Raw genomic sequence first — 27,870 nt, forward strand, 5'->3', positions numbered from 1 at the left:
GAAGGATCTTCTGAGTTCTAGCTAAGGGTATTTTGAACAGGAGTGAACAGTAAAGCACTTATGTAAGTCGCTCTGGAGACGAGCGTCTGCTAAACGCCTTTAATGGAAATGGAAATGGAAATGGAGCCACTTTTAGCTGCACCCATTGCTGACACGGATGTGCAAATGTACAGACATACATACACACACAGCTTGTCTAGACCCTGTAGAGAAGTCATGCTAATAGAATAGGACTCTCTAGAGCAGATAAACATGATGAATCTATTGCCACCATGCTGCCTAATGGCAGGCGTGGGCTAGAGGGGGTATAAAGCACTGAGCTGTGGAGCAGTGGAACTAACTGTGTTCTCTGGAATGATGGTTGGTGCTCCATCCAATATTTCCAGGGAGTTGGAGATGAGGTGGGGAGGTGATCATCCTTCCCTGGTCAGTAGAGACAGTAAACTCATTTTTGATACACTTGATTTCGGGAGCAGGTGTCCCAATACTTTTGTCCATGTACTGTAGTTCAATGTACTTTTCATTACTTTTCATTTTCAAAGCTGGAGCTAAGACAGAGATACAGGTATGACTGTACTGAGTTAAAGAAGGGAGGTAACAGGGTGGTGATGAGGTTGGAAAACTTCATTATGGATTCGGAAAGTAGCGATGGCACGTACAGGACGGCTTCAGGCATGTTCCTTTTCCCAAAATGTAACTATTTCAGAACTCCACGTGGATGGATTAGTACTTTTCTTAATGTTTTTTTTTTAAGTAGTAATACTTGAGTCTAGGACTAGATACTTTAGATAATTTTATCCTTTGCTAATTCCATGTTTCTCACACTGGAGCTAACACTGGAGCTGAACAAACTTTTAGCTTTAGCATTATGAGCTTTAGCTGTTAATGTTAGACCACAGGAATCCAAAAGGAGAAGAACAGACTCCAAAAGTTAATAAAGAATAATTTGGTATATTATTTAGGCTTTCAATAAGTTTTAATGAGCTCAGCAGATAAAAAAATAAACAGTGGCTAAAAACCCAAAACGTCCACATAATGTCCCTCAAACAGGGGTGCCAAAATCTTTGCATATGGCTGTGCATCAGGAGCTAGGCCAGAACCTTCCTTAAGCAAATGAAATATTGGCAGTCAGGAAGTATAATTTGCACTTTGAGCCAACCCTAGAGGACACACTTTTCTGGACAAGCTGAGATATAATACGACTCTATGGGTTACGCAGCGTTACACAGCAGTTCTGGTGAGTGTTGCCCTGCTCTCCTGAGTGCAGTTAGCAGCGATCCCAGCCTGGAGTAGCAACAACAGGAGACTCACTGTTATCCCTGCTACAGTCATACAGGCCTAGCACTAGCCTACGTTCTACCAGTGCAACCAGTGCAGCTCAACGAATGCTTTTCGGCCTTGCTGTGATTTGCATTTGGTTGATCTGATAGGTTTCTGTTTGGCAGGCTACTTTCATGTCGGCTTGACGTGCTGTTTCAGTTCAGTATCAGCACTTTTACTGGGTGTGTTCATGCTTTTCCACCCACCTCGGCTGAGCAGGGAGCTTCAGAGCTGCGAATTGAGTCGACGAAAGTGATAAAAGAGACTGTAACTGTGTTGTGGTTTGTGATTCAGGCCTCTAACGGCCTGAAAATGTCTCTAATCCAATGAAAACCTCGTATTCTCGGCTTATTTCCTCCTTTGATTCATGTGTCAGCTAACTGACCCTGATGAGGCTGAAGTTTTCCTTTGGAAGCCTCACAGAAAGCTTAGCAGTCTCATTAGGACAAAGCAGCAGAGTCATTAAAAACCACCAAAACGCATTACAGCCTCCTCTCTCTTAACCCTTTAAAGCCTATAGCTTTTTTTCTTTAATAATGTGACGTCTTCATGCTGCCAACCTCACTAATTGACCTCCACAGCATAGAAAAGCACCACCAATAAAAGGGGACACTCTGGAGCCGCTGGCATATGAGCATTGTGGGCTAAAGGGGTATAAAGCCCCCCAGCATTGAGCTGTGGAGCAGTGGACCTGTGTTTTGTTGGAATGATGGATGGTGCTTCATCCAGTATCTTCGGGATAAGTTGGAGTGGCAGAACATCCAACATCAGTACCAGTACTTGACCTTACTAATGGGGCTGTGTGGATGAATGCAATCAAATCCTCCTTTCAGCAATGTTCCAACAGTGGAGTAGAGACTCACTGCAGCAAAGGGGGACAAACTCAGTAGTGGCTGTACTGTTCCAGGTGGATGCTAGGCAGTTGCTATGCAGTTTCAAATGGTTGCTATGGTGTTGCTAAGCAGATGCTGTATGGCCGAGGTGGTTGGTATGGAGTTGGAGTTGTCTGGTAATTATATATACAAACTCAGTAGTGGCTGTAGTGTCCCAGGTGGATGCTAGGCAGTTGCTATGCAGTTCCAAATGGTTGCTATGGTGTTGCTAAGCAGATGCTGTAGTGTCTGAGGTGGTTGGATATGAAGTTGGAGTTGTCTGGTAGTTATACATCCAGCTATTCTATATGCTGTCCCAAGTGGTTGCTATGCTGTTCCAGGTGGTTGCTAATGTGTTGCTAAGTATGTGCTATGGAAAATGTTGTTGTCTATGATGTTGCGATGATGCTAGGTGCAAGATGGGTGTGTGGCTGTTAAGATGGTCGTAATATGGTTGCTGTGGTATCTCAGGTGGTTGCTAGGATGTTTGCTAAGTGGTTGCTTTAGTGTTTTAGCATCATGCAGATTTCTCCTTTTCAACATCCAGAGAATTCGAATCCTTCCTCTCTAGAGAGGTCAGCCAGGTGCTCGTTCAGCCTCTAGTCACTTCGAGACTTGACTAATGAAGCTCTCTTCTGGCTGGTCTCCCTCTGCTCACCATCAGGCCCCTGCAACTGATCCAGTCGTCTTCAACGTTTCTAAGTTCAGCCATGTTCAGCTCCTCCTCCTCCTCCTCTGCTGTGTTCTCTCTTCACTGTAGCTTCCTGTAGCTGCTGCCCAGGTCGTCAGATTCAAACCCCTGACTCTGGCCTACAAAGCCAAGACTGGACCAGTCAGCCCCTCCGTACTTGATGGCGATGGTCAAAAGCCTGATCTGCACCGAGAGCCCTTCCAGCTTCAAGTACGGCTCGGCTCGACCCGCCATCCTTTAAGATCCACGGAAGACGAGCGTCCAGACTTTTTACTGTCCTGCACCGAAGTGGTGGAACGAACTTCCCCTGGGGGTCCGAACAGCAGAGTCCAACGCTCGCTGTCTTCAACCCCAGACTGAAGACCCTCCTCTTCTGAGAGTACTTGGAGAGTACTAGCTAATCTTCTGAGCAACAGAGAAGCACACAAATTAAAAAACTTTCATTAAAGTTTAAATGCGACACTAAACTCTATTTTTTTCACTGATGCAAGAGAAGCTTTAATGCAACAGACCAACAATAAAGGGAAAATACCTGAATAGATCACGGGCGAGACGTTTTAATAGGGTTAATCTGCTTCTGTAAAGCTTCCTGTGCTTCATTCTGTTGGAGGTGCAGCCGTAGCCTCCACAGCTAAATCACTCGGCCTTTAGATCAATGACAGTCTTTTAATTACGATTTTAAGGACAATAAGCAGAAACGTCTGGCAGCCAAGAAAAGAAGAATGGCCTCTTTGGACGACCAGCATTAGCTGCTGGAGGGGTTTGTGGTTGTGTGTCTGTGTGTGTGTGTGTGTGTGTGGTGTTCAATTCAATAAGAAAAAAGCCCTGTGAATGTTAATGCACTTGGCAGCATTTTACCAAACCCCCCCCCCCCCCCCAGCACCACCCCCCCTCTCCAATACACACACCAGCTTCACAAGCTGTGCTGCGTTCAGTTCCACGGATGAGCGGAGCGGCTACGACTGTCCGAGTTAGCCGCACTGAAGGTCAGATGAGGCGGGAGATTAGCAGTTGCTCTCCCTCTCTGTTCTCTCTCTCTCCTACTCTGCCTGTCTCTCTCTCTCTCTCTTCCTCTCTCTCTCTTTCTGAGCTCAGTCCAAAGTCGCCCCTCCCCTCCTGCAGATACTGCGGCTGTCCCTCCGCCTCAGGTGTTTGTATGTGCTGCGTCTTTTCAGCACTGGCTGCTACACAGATGCTAACATTAGCATTGTTCAGACGTCAGCACCTACTATCGGTGATTCAGTAGCCACTATGAATTATTCGGTGCCTACTGTGAATGAATCAGTAACCACTATGAATTGTTCAGTATCTAAAATTAATAATTTAGCATCCAGTATGAATTATGTAGTGCGTACTGTTCATTAATTATTCATGAATTACTATGAGGTATTCAGTAACCACTATGAATTCTTCAGTGCCTGCTATACTACTGTCATGGCGTGCTAGGCCAGACCGAGATGGGACGAACACTCGCAGATACTGGGACCGGGAGCTGAGCAGGCGCGAGCGGCTAGCGCTGGGGGGCAACCAAAAGGAGACCAGCTACTGACCAAACCTGGAACCGTGAACACAAACGAACTGAACCAAACACACATGAACGTAATTGAACATGAACCGAGTCACCGAACCAACACACATGAACGTAAATGAACATGAACCGAGTCACTGAACCAACACACATGAACGTAAATGAACATGAACCGAGTCACTGAACCAAATACACATGAACGTAATTGAACATGAACCGAGTCACCGAACCAACACACATGAACGTAAATGAACATGAACCAAGTCACTGAACATGAACCGAGTCACTGAACAAAATACACATGAACGTAAATGAACTGAGTCACTGAACCAAAACACATGAACGTAATTGAACATGAACCGAGTCACTGAACCAAATACACATGAACGTAATTGAACATGAACCGAGTCACTGAACCAAATACACATGAACGTAAATGAACTGAGTCACTGAACCAACACACATGAACGTAATTGAACATGATCCGAGTCACTGAACCAAATACACATGAACGTAAATGAACATGAACCGAGTCACTGAACCAAATACACATGAACGTAAATGAACATGAACCGAGTCACTGAACCAACACACATGAACGTAATTGAACATGATCCGAGTCACTGAACCAAATACACATGAACGTAAATGAACATGAACCGAGTCACTGAACCAACACACATGAACGTAATTGAACATGTACCGAGTCACTGAATCAACACACATGAACGTAATTGAACATGATCCGAGTCACTGAACCAAATACACATGAACGTAAATGAACATGAACCGAGTCACTGAACCAACATACATGAACGTAATTGAACATGTACCGAGTAATTGATTTGGTTACCACTATAAATTATTCAGTAGTTATTGATTCATTGATTTGGTTTAGTCACCACTATAAATGAACATGAACCGAGTCACTGAACCATATACACATGAACGTAATTGAACATGAACCGAGTCACTAAACCAACACACATGAACGTAATTGAACATGAACCGAGTCACTAAACCAACACACATGAACGTAAATGAACATGAACCGAGTCACTGAACCAACACACATGAACGTAAATGAACATGAACCAAGTCACTGAACATGAACCGAGTCACTGAACAAAATACACATGAACGTAAATGAACCGAGTCACTGAACCAAAACACATGAACGTAATTGAACATGAACCGAGTCACTAAACCAAATACACATGAACGTAATTGAACATGATCCGAGTCACTGAACCAAATACACATGAACGTAAATGAACATGAACCGAGTCACTGAACCAACACACATGAACGTAATTGAACATGTGATTGATTTGGTTACCACTATAAATTATTCAGTAGTTATTGATTCATTGATTTGGTTTAGTCACCACTATAAATGGTTCAGTGGTGATTGATTTAGTGATTTGGTTCAGTTACCACAATAAATGATTCAGTGGTGATTCATTTGGTTGAGTTACCACTATAAATGATTCGGTAGTTAGTGATTCATTGATTTGGTTAAGTTACCACTATAAATGGTTCAGTGGTGATTGATTAATTGATTTGGTTGAGTTACCACAATAAATGATTCAGTGGTGATTGATGAATTGATTTGGTTCAGTTACCACAATAAATGATTCAGTGGTGATTCATTTGGTTGATATACCACTATAAATTATTCGGTAGTTATTGATTAATTGATTTGGTTGAGTTACCACTATTAATGGTTCAGTGGTGATTGATTTTAGATTGTTTATTTAATGAAGTAACTGCTTTAGGATTTGCTGACAGTGTTGTTTAGCTACAGAGGAGGCTGTGTTTACCACGACGTAATGTAATGGCAGGACTGCACATCACCATCTTTACTCTTCTTCTGTTGGTGTAAAGGAAACGTTAGTTCAGCAAAAGCCTTTCATCTCGTACCATCTGTGCCCCATAAATCTGATCAGTGAAAAGAATCACTTTAGTGGTGCTTTTAAGTAGTTCATCCTGGTGCGCTGTGATGAACTGAGGACAGTTTGAGTACTGTGGGCTGGAGGACATGAAAAGAAACACTTTTAGTGTGATTTAAAATGAGCTTCTTTGGCTGAAAGGGACAAAGGGACACCCACCCCACCCCACCTCATCCCCAACTCCCCAATCCCAAAAGTACTGGATGGAGCACCAACCATCATTCCAGAGATCACAGTTCTTCCACTGCTCCACAGCTCAATGCTGGGGGGCTTTATTATACCCCTCTAGCCCAAATTGTAAGGACAAAATCCATTCAGCTACACTATATGTCCAAATGTTTGTGGACACCCCTTTCAACAAATGTATTTAGCTACTTTAAGCACACAGCTTGTCTAGTCCCTGTAGAGAAGTACTGCCAATAGAATAGGACTATCTGGAGCAGATGCACATGGACCTATTGGCACCATGCTGTCTAATGCCAGGCGTGGGCTAGAGGGGTATAAAGCCCCCCAGCATTGAGCTGTGGAGCAGTGGAAGAACTGTGTTCTCTGGAATGATGGATGGATGGATTTTTGGGATGAGTTGGGGATTACGAGGTGGGGTGGTGATCATCATCCAACATCCTGACCTCACTAATACTCTTGCCGCTGAATGCAATCAAATCCTCACAGCAATTCTCCTCCAAAATCCAGCAAGAAGCCTTTTTTCCCGGGACAGTAGAGACAGTTACTCCAACAGAAACAGGACATGCTCTTTCGGATACCTTTGATTTTTAGAACAAACAATGAATGAGCAGGTGTCCCAATACTTTTGTCCATATAGTGTAGATGCAGGTACGGCGAGAAGGCAAGGCTTAAAGAGGTGTGTGTAAGGCTGTAAAGATCTGTGTGCCGACTGTAGACGCAAAAGCTGAGGTGTTTTTAGCACTGAGGCAAAGTAACAGGGTGGTAAATACAGTAGGTTTGGTAAACCGCATCTAAGGAAAGTTGCATCTCCAGCTTCTACGTGTGGGCCTTCAGCATGGTAGGTCAGCAAAGTTTAGGGTCCCAAACGAAATCAATAACATGGAGGTGGAGGAGCTGTATGAAGCTTCTCCCACCTTGTGCCTCATCAGCACAGAGGTGTAATTTGGCCCTCTTTAGCAGAAGCAGCTGAGTGGACATTAGTCCCCTCCTAATGAAGCCTGTCAATCAGAGCTTGGAGGGAGATCCATGTGGAGAGCTCTACAGAGCGTTTCTCTCTTTCTGTCTGCCTGAGTCTGGTGATGGGTGGGCTGGGTCACGTTTTCAGCAGGGAGCTCTTCTCCAGGATGCATGTGCAAGTTTGAGTCCAATAGCATCAGTAATTTAGTAGGTACACTTCTGATGGTAATGCACCACAGCCAGCTGAAGGTCGTGCTCCAGCTAAGCTTTAAAATATAAAACAGACAAGAGAGGAACTCAGGCTGGAAAATGAAAGTTTGATGCCAGGACAATTCCCCCGCCATAAAATTGTATTTCAACACTTTAAGCGTAGATTTATATCTACACTATTTAGACAAAAGTATTTGGACACCTGCTCATTCATTGTTTCTTCTGATATCAAGGCTATTAAAAAGAGTTTCTCCTGCTTTTGTTGGAGTAACTGTCTCTACTGTCCAGGGAAGAAGAATTTCTGCTAGATTTTGGAGAAGCACTGCTGTGAGGATTTGATTGCCTTCAGTGACAAGAGTGTTAGTGAGGTCCGGATGTTGGAACATGGTCACCACCCCACCCCACCTCATCATCCCCAACTCTCCAACTCATCCCAAAAGTATTGGATGGAACTCCACCATCCATCATATCAGAGAACACAGTTCTTACTTTGCTCCACAGCTCAATGCTGGGGGGCTTTATTATACCCCTCTATAGCCCATGCCTGGCTTTAGGCAGCATGGTGCCAGTAGGTTTGTGTTTATCTGCTCCTCCAGAGAGTCCTATTCTATTGGCAGTACTTCTTCTCTACAGCGACTACACAAGCTGTGTGTGTGTGTGTGCCATTGCACATCTGTGTGAGCAATGAGTGCAACTTAAAGTAGCTGAATGGATGAGTTGGGGAGTTGGTGGCCTCACTAACACGCTCTTGTCACTGAGTGTAACCCAATCCTCACAGCAATGCTCCTCCTGAATCTAGTAGAAAGCCTTCTTCCCCCAAAGGAAGCAGGATAAAGCCTGTTTTAGTTCTCTTCATTTCAGAAGAAAGAGTGTATGAGCAGGTGTCCAAATACTTTTGTCAATTTAGTGTACACGTAAAAGTTCTGAACAAATGTAAGCTATTTAGGAAGTCAAATGAAAGTGGTTGCCCTGTAAGGGTGTGTGGGGGTAGCTTGTTGGTTGTGGTGGTTCTGGGGGGGGAGGTTCAGTCACGCTAATGGAATTTTTCAAAGCAATTTGCTAATTGGCTGCCGAACTCATCAGTTTGTGTTCTTTCCTCTGGCTAATGGTTTTCCTGTGTCTAATGCTCTTTATTTACTGCCCCTTGTTCTCTGAGTCCGTCTATGAATCACAGCAAATTGTGCTGTCATTTTTCCAACAGCTTTTAAGGGCAAATTGGGTTAGCAGGGAATTTTTGGCATTTGTAACGCAGGCCTCGCGTTCCCTGCTTGGCAGTGGGAGTAGTAAAGCTAACGCTGACCTGCAGCTTCTGTCAGGTTTGGAGTTGAACCAACAATAAAGAGCAGACTTCTTGCCACAGTTTGAAGTTATGTGTTATGCTCAGGCCCATGTGTGGAGGGGGGCATTGAAGCTCCAAACCCCCCAAGAGAGGCCTGCTTTAAATACTGTATATCGTTGCTGTCACACCAGAAAGTCTTTGTATCTCCAAAATCGAAATTTTACAGGAGAAGGAAAAAACCTTCTGAACTGTCAATGAAAGTTAATGTTAAACGATTGCATTTCAAGTCATTTTGGAGCATTTCTATTGGTCCATTTGTCATGAAATTATGACACAACATTACAAACAACTGCCAGATTCACAATATATCAAAAAGTTAAAAATGTAAAAAATTTAGATTATTACTGAATATGTGGGTAGTCCAACTCAGACCTCACCTTATTTTCTTATCCTCCAATCACTATCTGCTATTCCCTCAGACAAGCTTTCAGGTCCTCGGAAGCACAGAGATTTCCTCCTGGGTATATATATATATATATATATATATATATATATTTTTTTTTTTTTTTTTTTTTTTTTCTTTTCTTTTTTTTTTATTATTTATTTATTTATTTATTTTTATTTTTTTTGGAGATCAGACCTCCAGATACACATGGTCATATTCGAGTATTATGACCACCTACCTAATAGTGGGACTAATCAGCCTTGGATCGGATGACACTAGCGGGACGTGGTGGCATGGGCCGGATTAGGGTGATGGAAGGTGTTCATTATAGAGGTTAGCTGCGCTCCACAGTGGAGCGTCGATTGCTCTGTACCTCCTTTCCAGAGTTGCCGTTCCCCTCTGGCATCAATGGCCTGTGGGGCACCACTGTAACGCCGCGAGGAGGCACTCGCCCTATTACCAGGCCCTTTTGGACAAAGCACTGTGCAGAGAGCATTAGGAGTATGTACAATATGCCTCATCAGCTCCAGCTAAGCACTGCTGGTTCATCATTTTCTGATCTGGACTTGTTTTTGGAAATTTGGTCTCCTTGCGTCTCCTGAGGTTCAGAGGTTCAGGCGGAAACAGTCCTCGTCTCCTTTGTTTATCATGATCGGACAGATCCCGAGGCGTTTTTCCTTCTGTGTCTTCCAAATGAGCCTGGGGCGCTTCCGTCTAATTAGGAAACAGATAGCGAGTGAGCGAGCGCTTCGTGGAGGGAAGCTAGGCAACCGGTGGCAGACAGCAAGAGCAGCTCCAGCCAGCAGCCCGGCTTTGATCCTCTCCTCTTTCTGTAATGTGAGGAGACTCGGCCCAGCCCCTGTGTTTGGTGCTGTCACTGCTTACAGCAGTGGGAGTTATAGGGAGTGACTGTGCAGCTGGTGAGAGAACCGCTGTCTACGCTATATGTCCAAATGTTTGTGGACACCCCTTGAAATGAATGCGTTCGGCTACTTCGAGTTGCACCCATTGCTGACGCAGATGCGCACACACATAGTCCCAGTAGAGAAGTACTGCCAATAGAATAGGACTCTCTGCAGCAGATAAACACAGACCTATTGGCACCATGCTGCCTAATGCCAGGCATGGGCTAGTAGAGGGGTGTAAAGCCCCCCAGCATTTAGCTGTGGAGCAGTGGAAGAGCTGTGTTGTCTGGGATGATGGATTTTTGAACGTTTGTATTGCAACGCCATTCTGACGTTTCTCGCCCAGTTAGCCCAGTTTGAGTAAAAAATAAATAAAAATTGATATGTAATATTTATTATTTATTTAACCCAATTTTATTCCCAATTTTAAATATCTAATTACCCAACCCACTCGTTACCACTCTCCCCCTGTAATCACATGTAACGCTCCCAAGACAGGGAGGGTGAAGGCTGACACATGCCTCCTCCGGCAAATGCGCAACCAGCCATCTCCTCTTTACGAACTGGCGCCGATGCAACACGCCCTGGTGCCCAGCTCTGATGCATCGGCTAGCAGACGCCCTCACAGCATCACACTGAAGTTAGGTGAGCAGAGAGAGAGAGAGAGAGAGAGAGAGAGAGGGAGAGAGACATCCCATCTACTCACCCAGAGAAAGCATGGCCAATTGTGCTCTCTCAGGCTCCGGCTGCTGATGGCAGGCAGCATGACCCGCATTAACTGAATATTTTCTTACACTCATGATAAAAAGTCGATGGATTGGTGAAAGGATGAACTTGCGTAACTTTTTGAAATATGTGAACATGTGAAAAACCCATATTTAATAATGAGAATAAACAAATAAATGCTAAACAATAAAGGAACGTCCAGAAAACTTAACTGGCAGCAAACTTGGGTGCCAGTGAAACGCCAGTGAAACGCTCAGCTGAGTTTACCTTGAAAAACACTCCTCAAACATCACCACAGTGCACTCCTCACACCTCTCGGAGAACCCTCCGGGCGTGGCCTTAATACTCTAATGAACCTGCGTGCTTGACAGTGCTCTAGCACTGGCCAACAAAATTTGCTTACGTTACCATGGTGATGCTCACATCCTTGGAGTGGCGTTTTTAGCTTTTTACTCTGTGGAGCTGTGGTTACAATTTCACAGATCTTCAGGGTTTACCGAGGTTCTGAACCGAGTCTAGAACCGAGTTACCAGCCCGTATATAGATACAAGCTCGAACCCCGACTGGGGGTTAGCATCGAATTTAGCGTCTGGGTGCCCCCCTGGCGTCGGGACCTCGCGTCCATCCCGGCACCCAGACGTTAAATTCCGCGGTGAAGCGACGGGTGCCAGGCTGCTCAGACTCCAAAAAGAGAGTTATGCTGGCGTGAGCCTGACCACTTTGAGGACCGCCTATCGCACATGGAGAGGGGGGCCGTACTGGTGAAATACAGCAGACGTTTCTTAGCCTTTGGGAAGATCTTAGTAAGACAGGCTTTGCACTTTTACACTAGGGGCCCTGAGGAGACTCAGATACGGGTTCCCAGAGGTTTTCAACACCAGAAAGGTTTGAGCTTTGTTTGCAGGAGGAGTGAAAACAAGCGGAAAGAGAGGCTCTAAGACGCGACTGAACTTCTCCCTGATGTCATGGGGTCACCCCCACCCCCATCTCCCTCTGGTATCAGGGTTTTGGAATGTTCCAGCTCTGCTCTTCCCTCTCAGTGTTGACTTATCACCTGTGTCACCTGTGTCTCCTTCCCCTGTGAGTCTTGTCTGTTGTATGTTATTGAGGGAGGGGGTAATCATTAAAATTCAGGGTATAGGGTGTTTATATAGTATATATGAGCCATAACATCCAACCACTAGCAGGTGATTATCTTCATATGATACATAGTGGCTCCATCTGTCAAAGGGTGGAAATATCAAGCAGCAAGTGAACAGTCAGTTCTTGAAGGTGATGAAGGAGGTGTTGAAGAAGGAAAAATAGGCAACAGTAAGAATCTGAGATACTTTGACGAGAACCAGACTGTGACGTTCTAGACGACTGGCTCAGAACATCTCCAACCAGAACATCAGGCAGGTCTTGTGGGGTGCTTCTGATATACAGTGGTCCGTACCGATGAACCAGTGGCAGGGCCTCTGTCAGCAAGATAATGCACTCTGCCACTTTTGGTTTCCTGCTAGAGATTATTAGACCTTTAAAGGTCTAAAGAACATTCACTAGATGGTTCCTTATTGCAAAACATGGTTCTTTATAGAACCAAAAAGTGGTTCTTCTCTGGCATCGGTCAAAGAAACATTTGTAGCACCTTTCAGGAGTGGTTTAAGGAACGTGACAAAGGTGTTCAAGGTGCTGACTCAACCAAATTCCTCAGACCGCAATCTGACCAAGCCTCTGTGGGATGTGCTGGACATACAGGTCTGATCCATGGGGGTCTCACCTTGCAACTTACAGGACTTAAAGGATCTGCTGCTAAAGTCTTGGTGCCAGATACCACTGGTCCATGCATCTTGTGGAATTCTTGCTGATCAGCTTGAACCTATTATGTGGACAAAAGTATTGGGACGCCTGCTGATTCATTGTTTCCTCTGAAATCAGTCTCTACTGTCCTGATTTGCTCCAGAGAGTCCTATTCTATTGGCAGTACTTGCTCTACAGTGACTAGACAAGCTGTGTGTGTGTGTGTGTGTATAGTACATTTCATGACACACATCTGTGTCAGCAATGGGTGCAAGTTAAAGTAGCTGAATGCATTCATTAGAAGGGGTGTCCACAAACTTTTCTTACTATGCAGTGCAGTCAGTTACTGTGCACTGGTGTTTACAGGCTCTTTATAACTGCTCTAAATCTGTTAGAGGGAGTCTGTTAGAGGGAGAGGACAAAGATGGAGCCAGAGAGGAAGATACAGACGGAGAGAGAAAGGGTGAATGGGTGAGGACGAGAGAGATAGAGATAAAAAGCAAGAGGGAGAGAGAGAGAGAGAGGGCAACGGAGAGAAAGAAACAAAGGTGGTCCCGGAGAAAGCGCGAGAGAGGGGGAGAGAGCAGGAAAACAATTAATGCCACATCTCTGGCTAAACACTTCTGGCAGCTCGCACACTGCTAGTCCCAGTGCAGTGGAGTGGAGTGTGTTTATCAGACTTCAGAGGGAATCTTTGTGGGAGGAAAAGTGCTCTTGGAGTTTTGGAGCCATCGAAGCCCCCAAGCTCCACAGCTCTGGGCGCTCGTGCTTAGATGTGGAGTTTTCCTTTGAGCGCTGACAAAACTCCAAAGAGTTTGTCCTTCTGAGTGATATCTCACTCGCCTTACTCAGCCAGAATTTCAGGCGTTTGGAGATGGAGACGTCAGGAGTGTGAGTCCTATGCTGCATCCTGTACCTAGCCCATTGTAGGGCTGATATTCCAGCCAACATGCTCATGGGGGGCTCACTTGGGTGGAATGTGGGCTTGGTGGGTTCCAGGTCGGCGTGGGCTCTGAGTGGGCTTGTAAATGTGTTGTTAGTTGGGCTCCATTATTACAGCCCACCTTAATCTCACATAGGTCCCATCTAGGCCCCGTTTGCAGTGTACAACCCATGCTTAACCCCTCCTTGTCCCATCACGGACCCTGGTGGGCATCCATACGTGGGGCCACGTGGGGTTCTGGTTCTCTATTCGGCCACCCATACAGGCCCCAGGTAGACATATTAGCTGGGATGTCTCCACTTCTGCTGAAGAACTGACCCATCTTCTACACAGGGGTGGGCACAGTGAGTCCAGCACAGTTTGTCAATTACCTACCTCGAACAGACCTACTGAACTGGTGTGTGGTGTGAAACAGGTGTGTTTATGCAGGAAAAGCACAGAACTGAGCAGGAATCCGGACCTCCAGGACCGATGAGGTCAGTGTTCTTTAGTGGCCTTCCCGGTCAGCAGATCTGAGTCCAGTAGAACACATTTGGGAGAGTAAATAGAGACCCTATCCAGTGTTAGTACCCTCCAGTGAGCAAACCAAAGGCAACAGTGTTGAAGTAACTCCCACAGAGCTGGAGGAAGAAACCTTGGGAGGAACCAAGACTCACAAGGGGGGACCCGACCCGTCCTCCTCTGATCAGAACTATTTATAAATTATTGGTAAACGTCACCGACCCACCACATAAGACTGTTCTACTGCTCAGGTGTGCAACGTTCCAGTCCTGTATTCATAATGCATTATAATCTCTACAATCTCTGGCCTAATATTCCTTTATATGCTATATATTATACATTTATAATGCACTTTATGAAGTCATAAACTCAGAAATGAGTCAAAAACGTAACAGAAATTTTAAGGGTAACGAGAGTGATGGTGGTAAATGGTGGTCATAATAATAATAGTGGCACTGGCAGGGAAGTCCAGATAATTGGTCAGCCCATAACTCAGAAGGTAAAGAGATTTTATTAGAGAATTAGTTAGCGGAGAGCAGAGAATGTTGAGCAGTATCAGAGTGAGGCTGACGACTCCAGCAGATCTGACTATAACAGCCTAATTAAAAGGAGAGAGCCAGAAGGTAACACAGACACGGGAGCAGCCTGAAACACTGGCGTCCATCTGCTCCACCAAGTGTCGGTACAGGGCTTATGTAAATAATGCTTGTAATGTGTAAAAGCTAATCCAGATGATCTCAATTTTAAACCGATATAATCTCATTACTCATGATTACTTTTCATTACTTTTGCATTACTGAACATTTCAAAGTCGGTAATTCCACCACTGTTAACTTGCTAACATTGGTGTTAACATTGTTTTTAGTGTTTTTAATATTGTAATGCTAATTGTTGATTAAGCAAAGGCTGCTGTCACATTCTTGCACAGTGCTAAGTGGCTGTGTACATAGGCTTCCATTATTTGTTACTTGCTACATTAGCTTCATAGCTCCAGCGTAAATCTAAAGAAGCCACGTTTAGACACCAGCCACACTAATTCACACTGATTTGGAAAATATATCTCTTTAATATCAAACACTTATAGAGAATACTGTCTCTCATTCTTATTTTGGCATTTCCGTAACCTGTGGATAGATAACACATGACAGAGAAATGAAACTGTCATAATATGTGTCACACTAAGTACCAGAGTGAGGATAACTTGCCTACTGGTTTTGATGGGTTGCTCTGATTTGCTCAGAGAGGTTTTCATAATTTATTGCTCACAGTGAGGTAACCCAGTTTCCTCTCCCTCACTGAGTCGGTGAAGCTGTAATGGTCAAAACCTTCTTAGGCTCTTTATCGCTGTGTGGACACCACACCTTTACATTTATCTTCCTCAACAGTGGTAGTATATGTATTGTCCTTGACGCTGTCCTGCAAAAACCTCTTGGCAGCTTTACAGGAGGTGGACTTTCAAAGGAAGTCAATGTGAAAATATTAGATTTTTTTAGAGCATTTTTTTCTATTGGTCCATTCATCATGATATTTGGATACAATGTAAAAAAAAACAGAGATTATACAGTTATAATCTCTACATTCGTGTCATGGCTGGTTAGGCCAGACACAGAGGGATAAACACTCGCAGAGATGGATCCAATGCAAGTGCTTTTATTAACACAAAGAGGTACAACACAGAGGGTAAACGAAAGTAAGCAATGCAGCAACTAAAGTGACTAAACAGTAAACTTGACAACCAAAACGGGTGAACACAAAAGCACACCTGAGAGCTGAGCTGGGTGAGCTGGTGAGGGAGAACTGGGAACAACACAAAACAACCTACCAGGCCGTGCCTGGGGAGATTACAGGGGAAACTAAGGACAAGCATAAACCACGCAGAGACTACACAAACTGGGGGGAGAGAGCTGGGGAACCAGCCGCTGAACCATAAACAGCTAGGCCGACCAAACCTGAAGACGCGAAGTGGAAGAGGGTCGCCTAGCTGGAGTTGGAGAGTCGCAAAACCTGACGAAAGAAGCAAAGTCCGCTAGAGGACCTGAACTGTGAACCAAACTGGCCTAAACAAAGGCTCTGAAGCTTTGTAGCCAAGCTCCTTAAGTACCCCCCGTCTAAACAAGACATGACATAATTAACAAAACCAGGAACATGTGAGACGACAAACGAACTGAACCAAACATATGAACATGAACAGAACACTGAACCGACACATTGAATCAAACTTCAACTGAAACTCAACCAAAGTCTTTAAAGGAGCCTGCAGGCTGCGGCTCAAGTCCTTTATATGCTTTATATTATACGTTTATAATGCACTTTCTGAAGTCATAAACTCTTCCTTTAGAAAGTGTCATGAATGTAGCTATAATTACATATGAGCAGTTATACAAGCCCATACCTGTAAGCACTGGGAGTCATTAAGCATGAGATGTATTTTATTATAAAAGCAATTATAATGCATTAAGAAGATTCATAAGAAGAGTTATCAACAATACCTTCAAGTATACACCATGGTTGCGTCCCAATTGTGTACTAATTACTAACACTAACTAGTTTTTGAGTGTGAAGTATGTAGTACAGATAAAAGTGCCAAACTTGAGGATACTTAAATATCCAGGATACATACTCTGAACCTGTCAGTTTTTGAGAATCGATACTATGGACACTATTATCCCACAATGCATTGAGAAACGGAAAGGGAGCCACTCAGGAAGCCATTTTTTAGGAAAAAAAAATTAATAATCGCCCAAATAACGTGCCCATGTGGGGCCTGTATGGTTAGCCCAACTGGGAACCAGAACCTTTTGTCCATGGGTTCCATGTTGAGCCCACATATGGATGCCCACTAGGGTTAGTGATGGGATCAGGATGGGTTAAGCATGGGCCCCCATCTGGGTTGTACACTGCATATGAGACCCAGATGAAACCCATGTGAGATTAAGGTGGGCTGTAATGATGAGGCCCATTTGGGAAGCCCAGCTGGGTCCCAGTAACAACACATAAACAACCCCACTCAAACAATAGGTCCCATCTAGGTTGTACACCCTTGTGAGCCCCACATCAGCATGTTGGCTGGGTCACCACTTCCTGTTACTGTTGATGTGATGACCCAGCCAACATGCCGGGTTACAACCAAGGGTGTACAACCCAGATGGGACATATTGTTTAAGCCCCTTAAAAGCCTATGGACCGCCGGTGGGCCGAAAGTGTTCTTACACACGTCTGTTACCAAAGAATAGCCCACCAGTTTGCACAGAAGTCCATGTAGGTACTGAGTAATATGACCTAGTGTGTAATAAGTCTTGGAGTATTAAGGGGTTAACCCCTACTGGTCCCATCACTGATCCTAGTGGGTGTATATATATAACATAGAACCCATGGACAAAACATGGTCAAGTTGGCCGACCCATACAGGCCCCACATGGCATTGGGGGTCTGGGCGAAGAGCCAAACTTGCACTATTAAGATTAGGGCATAGTATATACCCTAAACCCATAGTACTAGTGTGAAGTATGCAATTGGGACACCTTTGGAGATGCTACCCTAGACCTGCTGACGGACACTGCACTACAGGGGGGCGAGTAGAGCCAGAGCAGTGACTAGCCGTGGCCGTGTTGCCATGCCAATGGCATTGATAACATGGTCTGGCTGGGTTCATGCTGCCTGTGAGGGTTATTAATGCTCAAGCTTGGGATGAATACGATAACCTTGCATTTTCACCCTCAGTCAGTTACGATGGAAATAAACTCGTTGACATCAGAACATTACTAATAAGCCACAAATGAATCACATGCACTGAGTAAAACCCTCATCAGGGCCAAACTCGCTCCCCTGCTCCCACTCTAATGAATGCTGCCATTGAGGCCTTATCATCCAGCATTTGGTTGGTGGGCCTAACTCCACCTACTCTCTTCTCCTGAAAGAGATGTCTGCCTTTGGGAAGCTTTATGCCATCAATCTGCGAAGCGCTGATGTCCCTGATGCTGGCTGTGGAATTTAGTGCTGCAGTTCATGCTCAGAAAGCCTCTCAGGCTCCAGCTTTGTAGCTCTGTACTCTGTATGGGGGAGAGAGAAGCGTCAGAATGAGAGAATTAAGGAGTTAAGAGTGTCTCTGGGCGATGGCTTCGTTTCTCTGAGGTTAAATTCGCATACTGGACTTGGTCATGTCCATGTGGCTGTCAACCGCGCACCATGCAGCTTGATTTAGGGGACGTGACGGTGTGGTACAAACGGTGTTTCCCACTTTCCGACAACACATTTGATGCCCTCTTGATCTAAACATAGTTTACAAGCCTCGTCCCCCAGCCCATACAGCCCATATTTAGCCACATTAACATGTGACCTAGCTCCCATTCAGTCTATAGCAGTTCAGCCAGAACTTGTTACTGTTGAATTTCCTAAACCGGAACAGGGTAGACCATAATACACCAGGTGAGGTGGTGTGGTTATAATAGAGTTGGCATCATGCCCATATTAGGAATAGGATTCTCTGTATTTTCCAACAGGCCCATAGTTACCGTTCCATCAGTGAAATTGACTCGGCTAACTTTCACATTGCACACAGTAAACAGATCTGTGTGTAGAACTGGTGCTTTCTGTGGGCTACACTAGATGGACAAAAGTATTGGGACGCCTGCTTATTTATGAGGGTTATGGCTAAACCCTAAACCTAACCCCAGCCCCTAACCCTAATTTTAACCTAAACCTAACCCTAGTTCTAATCATAATCATAAACCCTAAATAAACCCTAAACCCTATCCTAAACCCTAACCATAAACCCTAACCTTAACCCTAACCTAAACCCGAACTTAAACCCTAACCCTAACCTTAACCCTAACCTAAACCCTAACTTAAACCCTAACCCTAAACCCTAATCTAAACTAAACCCTAATCCTAACCCTAACCTAAACCCTAACCATAACCCCAGCCCCTAACCCTAATCATAACCTAACCCTAACCTTGACCCTAACCCTAGCCCTAGTCCCAGCCCCAGCCCCTAACCCTAATCTTACCCTAACCCCTAACCCTAATCTTAACCTAACCCTAAACCTAGCTCCTAATTCTAATCTTAACCCTAACCTAAACCCTAAACGCTAACATTAACCCTAACCTAAGCCCTAACCCTAACCTAAACCCTATCCTAAACCCTAACCATAAACCCTAACCATAAACCCTAACCTTAACCCTAACCTAAACCCTAACTTAAACCCTAATCTAAACTAAACCCTAACCTAAACCCTAACATAACCTAAACTCTAACCCTAACCCTAACCCTACCCTAAACCTTAAACCCTAACCCTAAACCTTACCCTAAACCTAAACCCTAACCCTAAGGATTAAATTGCATTCAGCGACAAGAGCGTTAGTGAGGTCAGGATTTTGGATAGTTGATCACCACCTCACCTCATCATTCCCAACTCCCCAACTCCTCCCAAAAGTACTGGAGGGAGCTCCACCATCCATCACTTCCACTGCTCCACAGCTCAATACTGGGGGGCTTTATACCCCTCTAGCCCACGCCTGCCATCAGGCAGCACAGTGCCAATAGGCTCATGTTTATCTGCTTCAGGAAGTCCTAATCTATTAGCAATACTTCTCTGCAGGGACTAGACATGCTGTGTCAGCAACGGGTGCAACTTTATGTAGCTGAATGCATTCGTTGGAAGAAATGTCCACAAACATTTGGACATGTAGTGTGCGTTTAACACCACAGAAGCAGATTCCAGAGCTTTAAACATTTTCAGGAATCTGCTCAGTCAATCGTAACCCCCCTATCTTCTTCTTCCTCAGTGAAGGTCATCTCCAGTCTCAGCTGTTTTTGACTGGCTCTTAGTCAGCCTCCTCTCCTGTCCTCTCTCTTGTTATTGAATATAGAGGAATGAAGTGACTCAGGCTGTTACTGTACTGCCTTCCCAGCGATGGCACGGCGAGCGTCACAGGAAGCTGAGGTATGAAGAAAAGCTGACCTTGATGTTTTGACGGGTTGAATAGGGAGGCTCTTCTATTGAAGACTTTATGTAATGCACCACATAAAATGTTCAAATGCGGCAGTGAGCCAGTTCAGGTACGACATCCAGCATGTACAATCAATACTGATTTTAGCAGCGCCTCTTCAGAGCAGAGGGAAAGGGGCAGCTGGCTGATGGAGGTCTGCTGACGGATGGAGTGACTGATGAAGGCTCTAGGGCTCAGACTCAAACACTTAAAGAACCTTTCGAAGCACCACGTCCTAGCCATGCTTCATCTTCACTGTTCAGTCTGTTCAGACTAATGATACGTACACTACTGGACAAAAGTATTTGGACACCTGCTCATTTCATTGTTTCTTCTGAAATCAAAGGTGTTAAAAAATAGATCCTGCCTTTGTTGGAGTAACTTTCTCTACCATCCAGGGAAGAAGGCTTTCTACTAGATTTTGGAGAAGTATTGCTGTGAGGATTTGATTGCATTCAGTGACAAGAGCGTTAGTGAGTTAGTGAGGATGTTGGATAGATGATCGTCACCCCCAGCTCCTCAACGTATCCTTTAAAAGTACTGGATGGAGCCCCACCATCATTCCAGAGAACACAGTTCTTCCACTGCTCCAACACTCAATGCTGGGGGGCTTTGTACCCCTCTACTAGCCCACGCCTGGCATTAGGAGGCATGGTGCCAATTTTTTTACTGCTCCAGAGAGTCCTATTCTATTGGCAGTACTTTTCTACAGGGGGTAGACAAGCTCTGTATGTGTGTGAGTGTGTGCATTTGCACGTCTGTGTCAGCAATGGGCGAAGTTAAAGTACCTGAGTGCATTTATTAAAAGGGGTGTCCACAAACATTTGGACACATATTTCCAGATGTTGAGCGGGTTAATGCAGTGTTTCTGTGCTGGCGAAAAAACACTTTTCTGCACCTGTTTTCAAAGGATGACTAAATGTTGCCATGGTGATCTGGAGTCTGGTGATGACCTACAGTATCTGCAGTCACTTTTTTATTTCTTAAAGGTAGGATAAAAGGCATGAAGATGCAAGTCTGTGGGCTTGGCTTCAAAGTAAGGGAACCTACTAGCCCTCCTAGGCCTTGTTAGTTGGAGTAGCAAGACCCCTGAGATTATTGTGTAGTCATTTTTAGATGATATCCATCAAAAACATTAAAAAAGGAGTATAATACGGCATAATTGGTCAGGGCAGACCTTCCAGTTTAGGTACCAGCCTGTGTTTTGTCCCTCAGTGCTGATATGGAGTGGATAAGCCATGCCGCTTTGCCATCAGCAGCTGGAGTCTGAGAGAGCATAGACACTGTGTCACATAAGCCATATTACAGTCTTACATCCTAATGTCTAGCATTGCTAGTGCTGCGGGGTCTACGAATGGGTGGGCCGGGAGAAAAATCAGACATATATAAAGTACTAGAGACCCAGACTTGAGTAAAAGTACATATGCTTTAGTACCTAAGTACTAAAGTATTCAACATTTTTAGTACTTAAGTACTGCAAGTAGTTTAGTATTCTACAATTACTACTGAAGTACTGAGAGTAAAAGTACAGTACTGTGTTCTGTAGTTCTTACAGAAAGCAGTCAAAAGTTTGGATGTTCGGTGTTTATATTAGTTCAGATGCTCAGACTTAAGGCCTGTCTCAGTTCCTCTGGCTGTAGTAGAAGGACAGGACTGTAGAAGACCGAGTTCATGAACACGAGTCTTCAGTTCACTCTCTAAACAAACTCCGAACTGACTCAACCCGCCACATACAAGAGCTTCATCTGTAAAACCAGTGAGGAGAGCAGCTCAAACCCCTGAGCTTCACTCTCTGTAAACTCAACTACAGCTGAAAGAGCTCAGGCCATTCGGCACATACGAGTATTTGCAGGAGGTGAAGAAGGTGGAGGTGGTTCTTCTGGTGGTTCTTCTCCTTCCATCTGGAGATAAACTAACAGCTCTAGTGTTAGTGTCCTCACTGCAGAAGCAGAGCTCAAGGCTTGATCGCCTGTTCTGCTCAATGTTGAGGACGGCTTAATCGAACCCGGTGATGGCGCCATCTAGCACTCTGGAGGTGTATTGCACGGGTCATCTTCAACATGTCTCTCCATTGCTGCGTTCTCTCCTCACTGTAGCTTCCTGTAGCTGCTGCCCAGGTCATCAGATTCAGACCCCTGACTCTGGCCTACAAAGCCAAGACTGGACCAGCCAGCCCCTCCGTACTTGATGGCGATGGTCAAAAGCCTGATCTGCACCGAGAGCCCTTCCAGCTTCAAGTACGGCTCGGCTCGACCCGCCATCCTTTAAGATCCAGGAAGACGAGCGTCCAGACTTTTTTCTGTCCTGCACCGAAGTGGTGGAACGAACTTCCCCTGGGGGTCCGAACAGCAGAGTCCAACACTCGCTGTCTTCAAACCCAGCCTGAAGACCCTCCTCTTCTGAGAGGACTTGGGCGAATAGCAGAGTGGTCTCCTTACTGACTTGTGTTTAGTAGAGTCTAAACTTAGAGATCTTTTTTATTTTTCTATTCAAATTAGCTGATGTGAAGTAAAAGTGGAAGTAGGAGAAAAACTAATCCTCCAGTAGATACAGTAGAGATCACATCTGTGAAGATAAAAAAACACATTTTTAAAAGCAGACTCTCTTCGTCCTCTGTCTCTATCTGACCCAGGTACTCCTTCCAGGATGAGGAGGACATGTTCATGGTGGTGGACCTTCTGCTGGGAGGTGACCTGCGCTACCATCTGCAGCAGAACGTCCACTTCTCCGAAAGCACCGTCAAACTCTACATCTGTGAGCTGGCCTTGGCCTTGCACTACCTGCGCAACAAACACATCATCCACAGGTAAGCATCTAATGTTTTAATCCAACCATTTGTGTTTAAAAGAGATACATGTTATGGACAAAAGTATTGGGACACCTGCTCATTCATTGTTTCTTCGGAAATCAAGGGTAATAAAAAGAGTTGATCCTGCTTTTGTTGGAGTAACTGTCTCTACTGTCCAGGAAAGAAGAGTTTCTACTAGATTTTGAAGGAACATTGCTGTGAGGGTTTGATTGCATTCAGCGACGAGAGCGTTAGTGAGGTCAGAATGTTGGATGATGATGAAGTTTTGGATGGCGCACCACCAACCATTATTCCATGGTCTGATGAATGCATTCAACTACTTAAAGTTGCACTCATTGCTGACACAGATGTGCAGATGCACACACACACAGCTTGTCTAGTCTCTGTGGAAAAGTACTGCCAATAGAATAGGACTCTCTCAGGAGCAGATAAACATGAACCTATTGGCACCATGCTGCCTAATGCCAGATGTGGGCTAGAGGGGTGTAATAAAGCCCCCCAGCATTCAGCAGTGGAGCAGTGGAAGAACGGTGTTCTCTGGAATGATGGATGGTGGAGCTCCATCCAATACTTTTAGGATGAGTTGGGGGGTTGAGGATGAGGTTTACCTACACAGCAATGCTCTTCCAAAATATAGCAGAAAGCCTTCTTCAACTCTTCTTGATGTCAGAAGATAAATGAATGAGGTCCCAGGTGTCCCAATACTTTTGTCCATATAGTGTATCATCATGTTGTACTGAATTCTCTGACTCAGATGATCCAGAAACACATAACAGAGAGCAGGGAAGACTATATTCGTACCTTCTGTCCATCCCTAAAGCCAGCAAACACACAGGACGAGTCTTTCAGCCAGAGGCAGCGAACGGACATGTGTTTGTGTGTCATTTCTGAAATAAGTAAATAAGTCATTTGCATTTGGTCACCTTCACTGCAGAGACTGAGGCTGCATTTGCAATAAAGTCTAGGTCTGTAGAAAGAAAAACACTGTTACTACTTATCATGTAAATCCAGATGAGTGTGCAGTTAAAAAGCTGAATCCGCGGTGTGAGCATGTCAGCGTGTTGGCATTGGTATGCAGGTGTCGACACGGTTCCTGTTTTAAAATCAAGATCCTGGAGTTCATTTGAATCGGCTAAAAGGAAAGCTGGAATTTTCTCATTTTCACCTCATCTGTATGGAAATCGATTACACAGACTGAGCTGATCTCGAAGAAAAGCCCAATTTCCCTCCCATATGGGGCCTCGCTGTTTTTTTCATGCATGTGTGTGAATACGTATGTGTGCACGTCTCCTCAATACCTACAATAACTCTCAAAGGTTCACCATGAAACGCCTCGTCACACTCATAGCTCACAGAAGGAAGTTGACCCACTCTGTGAAAGGTTACCCAGTCAGCATTCTGGGCGGAACCTAGGTTTGGTGGGTTTGAGGTGGGCATGGGCATGTGTTGCCACTGGAACCCAGTTGGGCTTCCCTATCATTGCAGCCCACCCTAATCTCAGATTAGACCCCATATGCAGTGTACAACCCAGATGGAGCCTGGTGGGACATCGGTGGGACCCTGGTGGGAATCTATATGTGGGGCTAACATGGAACCAATGGACAAATCTTTATGTTTACTGGTTGGGCAACCCATACAGGCCCCACATGGATATGATATTTGGGTTGATGCACCTAACATATGTGTTTTTACGCAAGAGTGTCGTTATTGGGTCAGTCATATTTTCTTTATTGCCATATTGTTTGTCATTATTTTACAGCAAAACCAAGGAAAAATGTCTAGAAAGTGCAGGTTTAACCTTCAGCACAGGACATTAAAGCAACACTATGGAAGATTGGCATTACTTGCTCCTGGGCTCCCCCTACAGTCAGGATGTGTAATTCGTGCTTGTAGCCACCACTAAAGGACACATTTTTCTGGACGAGCTGAAACAAATAGAACCGTCACGGAAAGTGAAAGAATCATGAAGATGGTGGGGTCATATTACAGGATTTTACATGAATATGGTTCAGGTTATGCAGTGTTACACAGTTCTCACAAGTGTTGTCTTAGCCACTTTACCAGAGTTACATTAGCCGCTACTGAGCCCAAAGTAGCAACTGTAGCCAGCGGGCCATCACAATGTTTTGAAGATGTGTAGACCAGCTTGTGTTTCCTCCAATACATGTTAGTATCTAACCTCAACCCAGACCCTAATCCTAACCCTCATCCTGGTCCTAATCCTAACCCTAACCTCAACCTACAACCTAATCCTAAACCTCATCCTGGTCCTAATCCTAACTTCAACCCAGAACCTAATCCTAACCCTTATCCTAGTCCTAATCCTAACCATAACTTAAATCTAGAACCTCAACCCAGAACCTAATCCTAACCCTCATCCTGGTCCTAACCTTCACCCTGGCTTAATCCCAACCCTAACCTCAATCTTGAACCTAATCCTAACCATCATCTTGGTCCTAATCCTCACCCTAACCTCAACCCACAACATAATCCTAACCCTCATCCTGGCCCTAAACCTAACCTTAACGTCAACCAGGTGAGTTTTATTCTAATATGAGAATGGTTTTAGTTTGTTAGAGCATTCTGCACTCTAAAATTACAATGTCTGAAACCAAAGCTGTGCTTCATTGGACAAAAGTATTGGGACACGCCTCTTAATCATTAAATTCAGTTGTTTCATTCAGTCCAATTGCCACCACAGGTGTATAAAATCAAGCCCCTAGCCCTGCAGTCGGCCTTTCTTCCACACATCAGTGAAAGAACGGGAGGTTCTGAAGAGCTCACTGAACTCCAGCGTGGTTCTGTATGTAATAGGAGACACCGCTGCACCAACTACAACAACAACAAGTCAAATTTAGACCTTCCCTCCTAGATCTTCCTCCATCAGCTGTGAGTGGTGTTATTATTGAACAGTGGAAGAGTTTAGGAGGAACAGCTCACAGAGAGCAGCTCAGTGTCCGACCACGTAAAGTTACAGAGCGGGGTCAGGGCCGAGTGCTGAGCTCAGACTTTTCTCATAGTGCAGAAAAGCCTCCAACTGACTCAATAACTGCAGAGCTCCAGACCTGCTGCTGCTGGTAGAGCTGCAAAGCAAAGGGGGACCGGCTCCATATTAATACAGCCTATGGGTTTAGAATGGGAGGTCATAAAAAAGCTCCTGTAGGTGGAATGTGTAGATGTCCCAATACTTTTGTCCAGTATGGTATTCTGGGCTTTACTAAACCCAGGTGTTAAAATCTTGTGCCGTACAGCTTCGTGATCTATCGACTGCAGAAAGTGTTGATTGATTGTGGAAAACAGGCAACCTGAGCCTTCGGTAAAGCTCTCCAGTGAATTTTCCCACCCAGGAGCAGGGGTCCCCCGAGTTTCTCCCCGCTTCTGTTCCACCGTCACGACTAAAACAAGACGCCAGCTGCTGTTGCTCACGGCAAACTTCAATTATTAACGCCAGTCTGCTGCTCAATTAACACACCCTTCAGAGACCCTCTGCAAATCAGCAGAAAAGAGCATACACTGCTGCTGAGAAGTTCACGGTCAGTGTTCTCCAGCAGGGTAGAAAAACAGAGGCTGATTGCAGATTCGTGGGTAATATTTCCACAGCTCTCCACGGGCTCAAAGTGGCTCAGTGGACCAGGGGTTACCACGCCAAGCCGCTTTGCCATTAGCATCCGGAGTCTGGGAGAGCATAGTTGGCCATGCACAGGTGTCTGTTAGCTGGTGCAGTGGAGCTGGGGACCCGGGGCTTTCCTCAGAGTGTTTGGCATTGGCAGCAGTTGGTAAAGAGGTGGTGGCTGGCTTTGCATGTATTGGAGGAGACGTGTTAAGTCCTTACCCTCCTAGTGTCAGGAACATTGCTAGTGCTAGGGAGAGTACCCTCAACCCAAAACCTAATCTTAACCCTCATCCTGGTCCTAAACCTAACCTTAACTTCAACCCAAAACCTAATCCTAACCCTAAATTCAGCCCAAAACCTAATCCTAACTCTCTTTCTGGCCCTAATCAAAACCCTTACCCTGGCTCTAACCCTAACCTCAACCCAAAACCTAATCTTAACCCTCACCATAACCCTGACCCTTATCCTAACCTTAATCTCAACCCAAAACCTAATCCTAACTCTCTTTCTGGCCCTAATCAAAACCCTTACCCTGGCTCTAGCCCTAACCTTAACCCAAAACCTAATCTTAACCCTCACCATAACCCTGACCCTAATCCTAACCTTAATCTCAATCTAAAACTTAATCCTAACTCTCATCCTGGCCCTTACTCTAACACTAACCTCAACCTAAAACCTAATCCTAACCTTCATCCTAGACCTTACCCTAACCTCAACCCAAAACCTAACCCTAACCCTCATCCTGGTCCTAAAACCTTAACCTCAACCCAAAAACTAATTCTAACCCTCACCCTGGTCCTTAACCTAACCTTAACCTCAACCTAAATCCTAACCCTAACCCTCATCCTGGACCTAACCCTAACGCTAACCTCAACCCAAATCCTAACCCTAACCCTCATCCTGGACCTAACCCTAACCTTAACCTCCACCCAAAACCTAATCCTAACCCTCATCCTGGACCTAACCCTAACGCTAACCTCAACCCAAATCCTAACCCTAACCCTCATCCTGGACCTAACCCTAACCTCTGCCCAGAACCTAATCCTAACCCTCATCCTGGACCTAACCCTAACCTTAACCTCCACCCAAAACCTAATCCAAACCCTCATCCTGGACCTAACCCTAACCTCAGCCCAGAACCTAATCCTAACCCTCATCCTGGACCT

General features: G+C 45.0%; 1 protein-coding gene across 1 annotated transcript in view; it reads left to right on the forward strand.

Moving 5' to 3' along the window:
- Positions 1-27,870, forward strand: part of stk32a (serine/threonine kinase 32A) — an 80,831-nt gene that overhangs the window by 13,034 nt on the left and 39,927 nt on the right. Inside the window, exon 5 of the mRNA XM_072661674.1 lies at positions 22,915-23,088. Coding sequence (XP_072517775.1) covers positions 22,915-23,088 — 174 coding nt within the window. The remainder of the gene's footprint in view (positions 1-22,914; positions 23,089-27,870) is intronic.

The sequence above is a fragment of the Salminus brasiliensis genome, chromosome 18 (genome assembly GCF_030463535.1).
Source record: "Salminus brasiliensis chromosome 18, fSalBra1.hap2, whole genome shotgun sequence".
NCBI classification, from domain to species: Eukaryota; Metazoa; Chordata; class Actinopteri; order Characiformes; family Bryconidae; genus Salminus; species Salminus brasiliensis.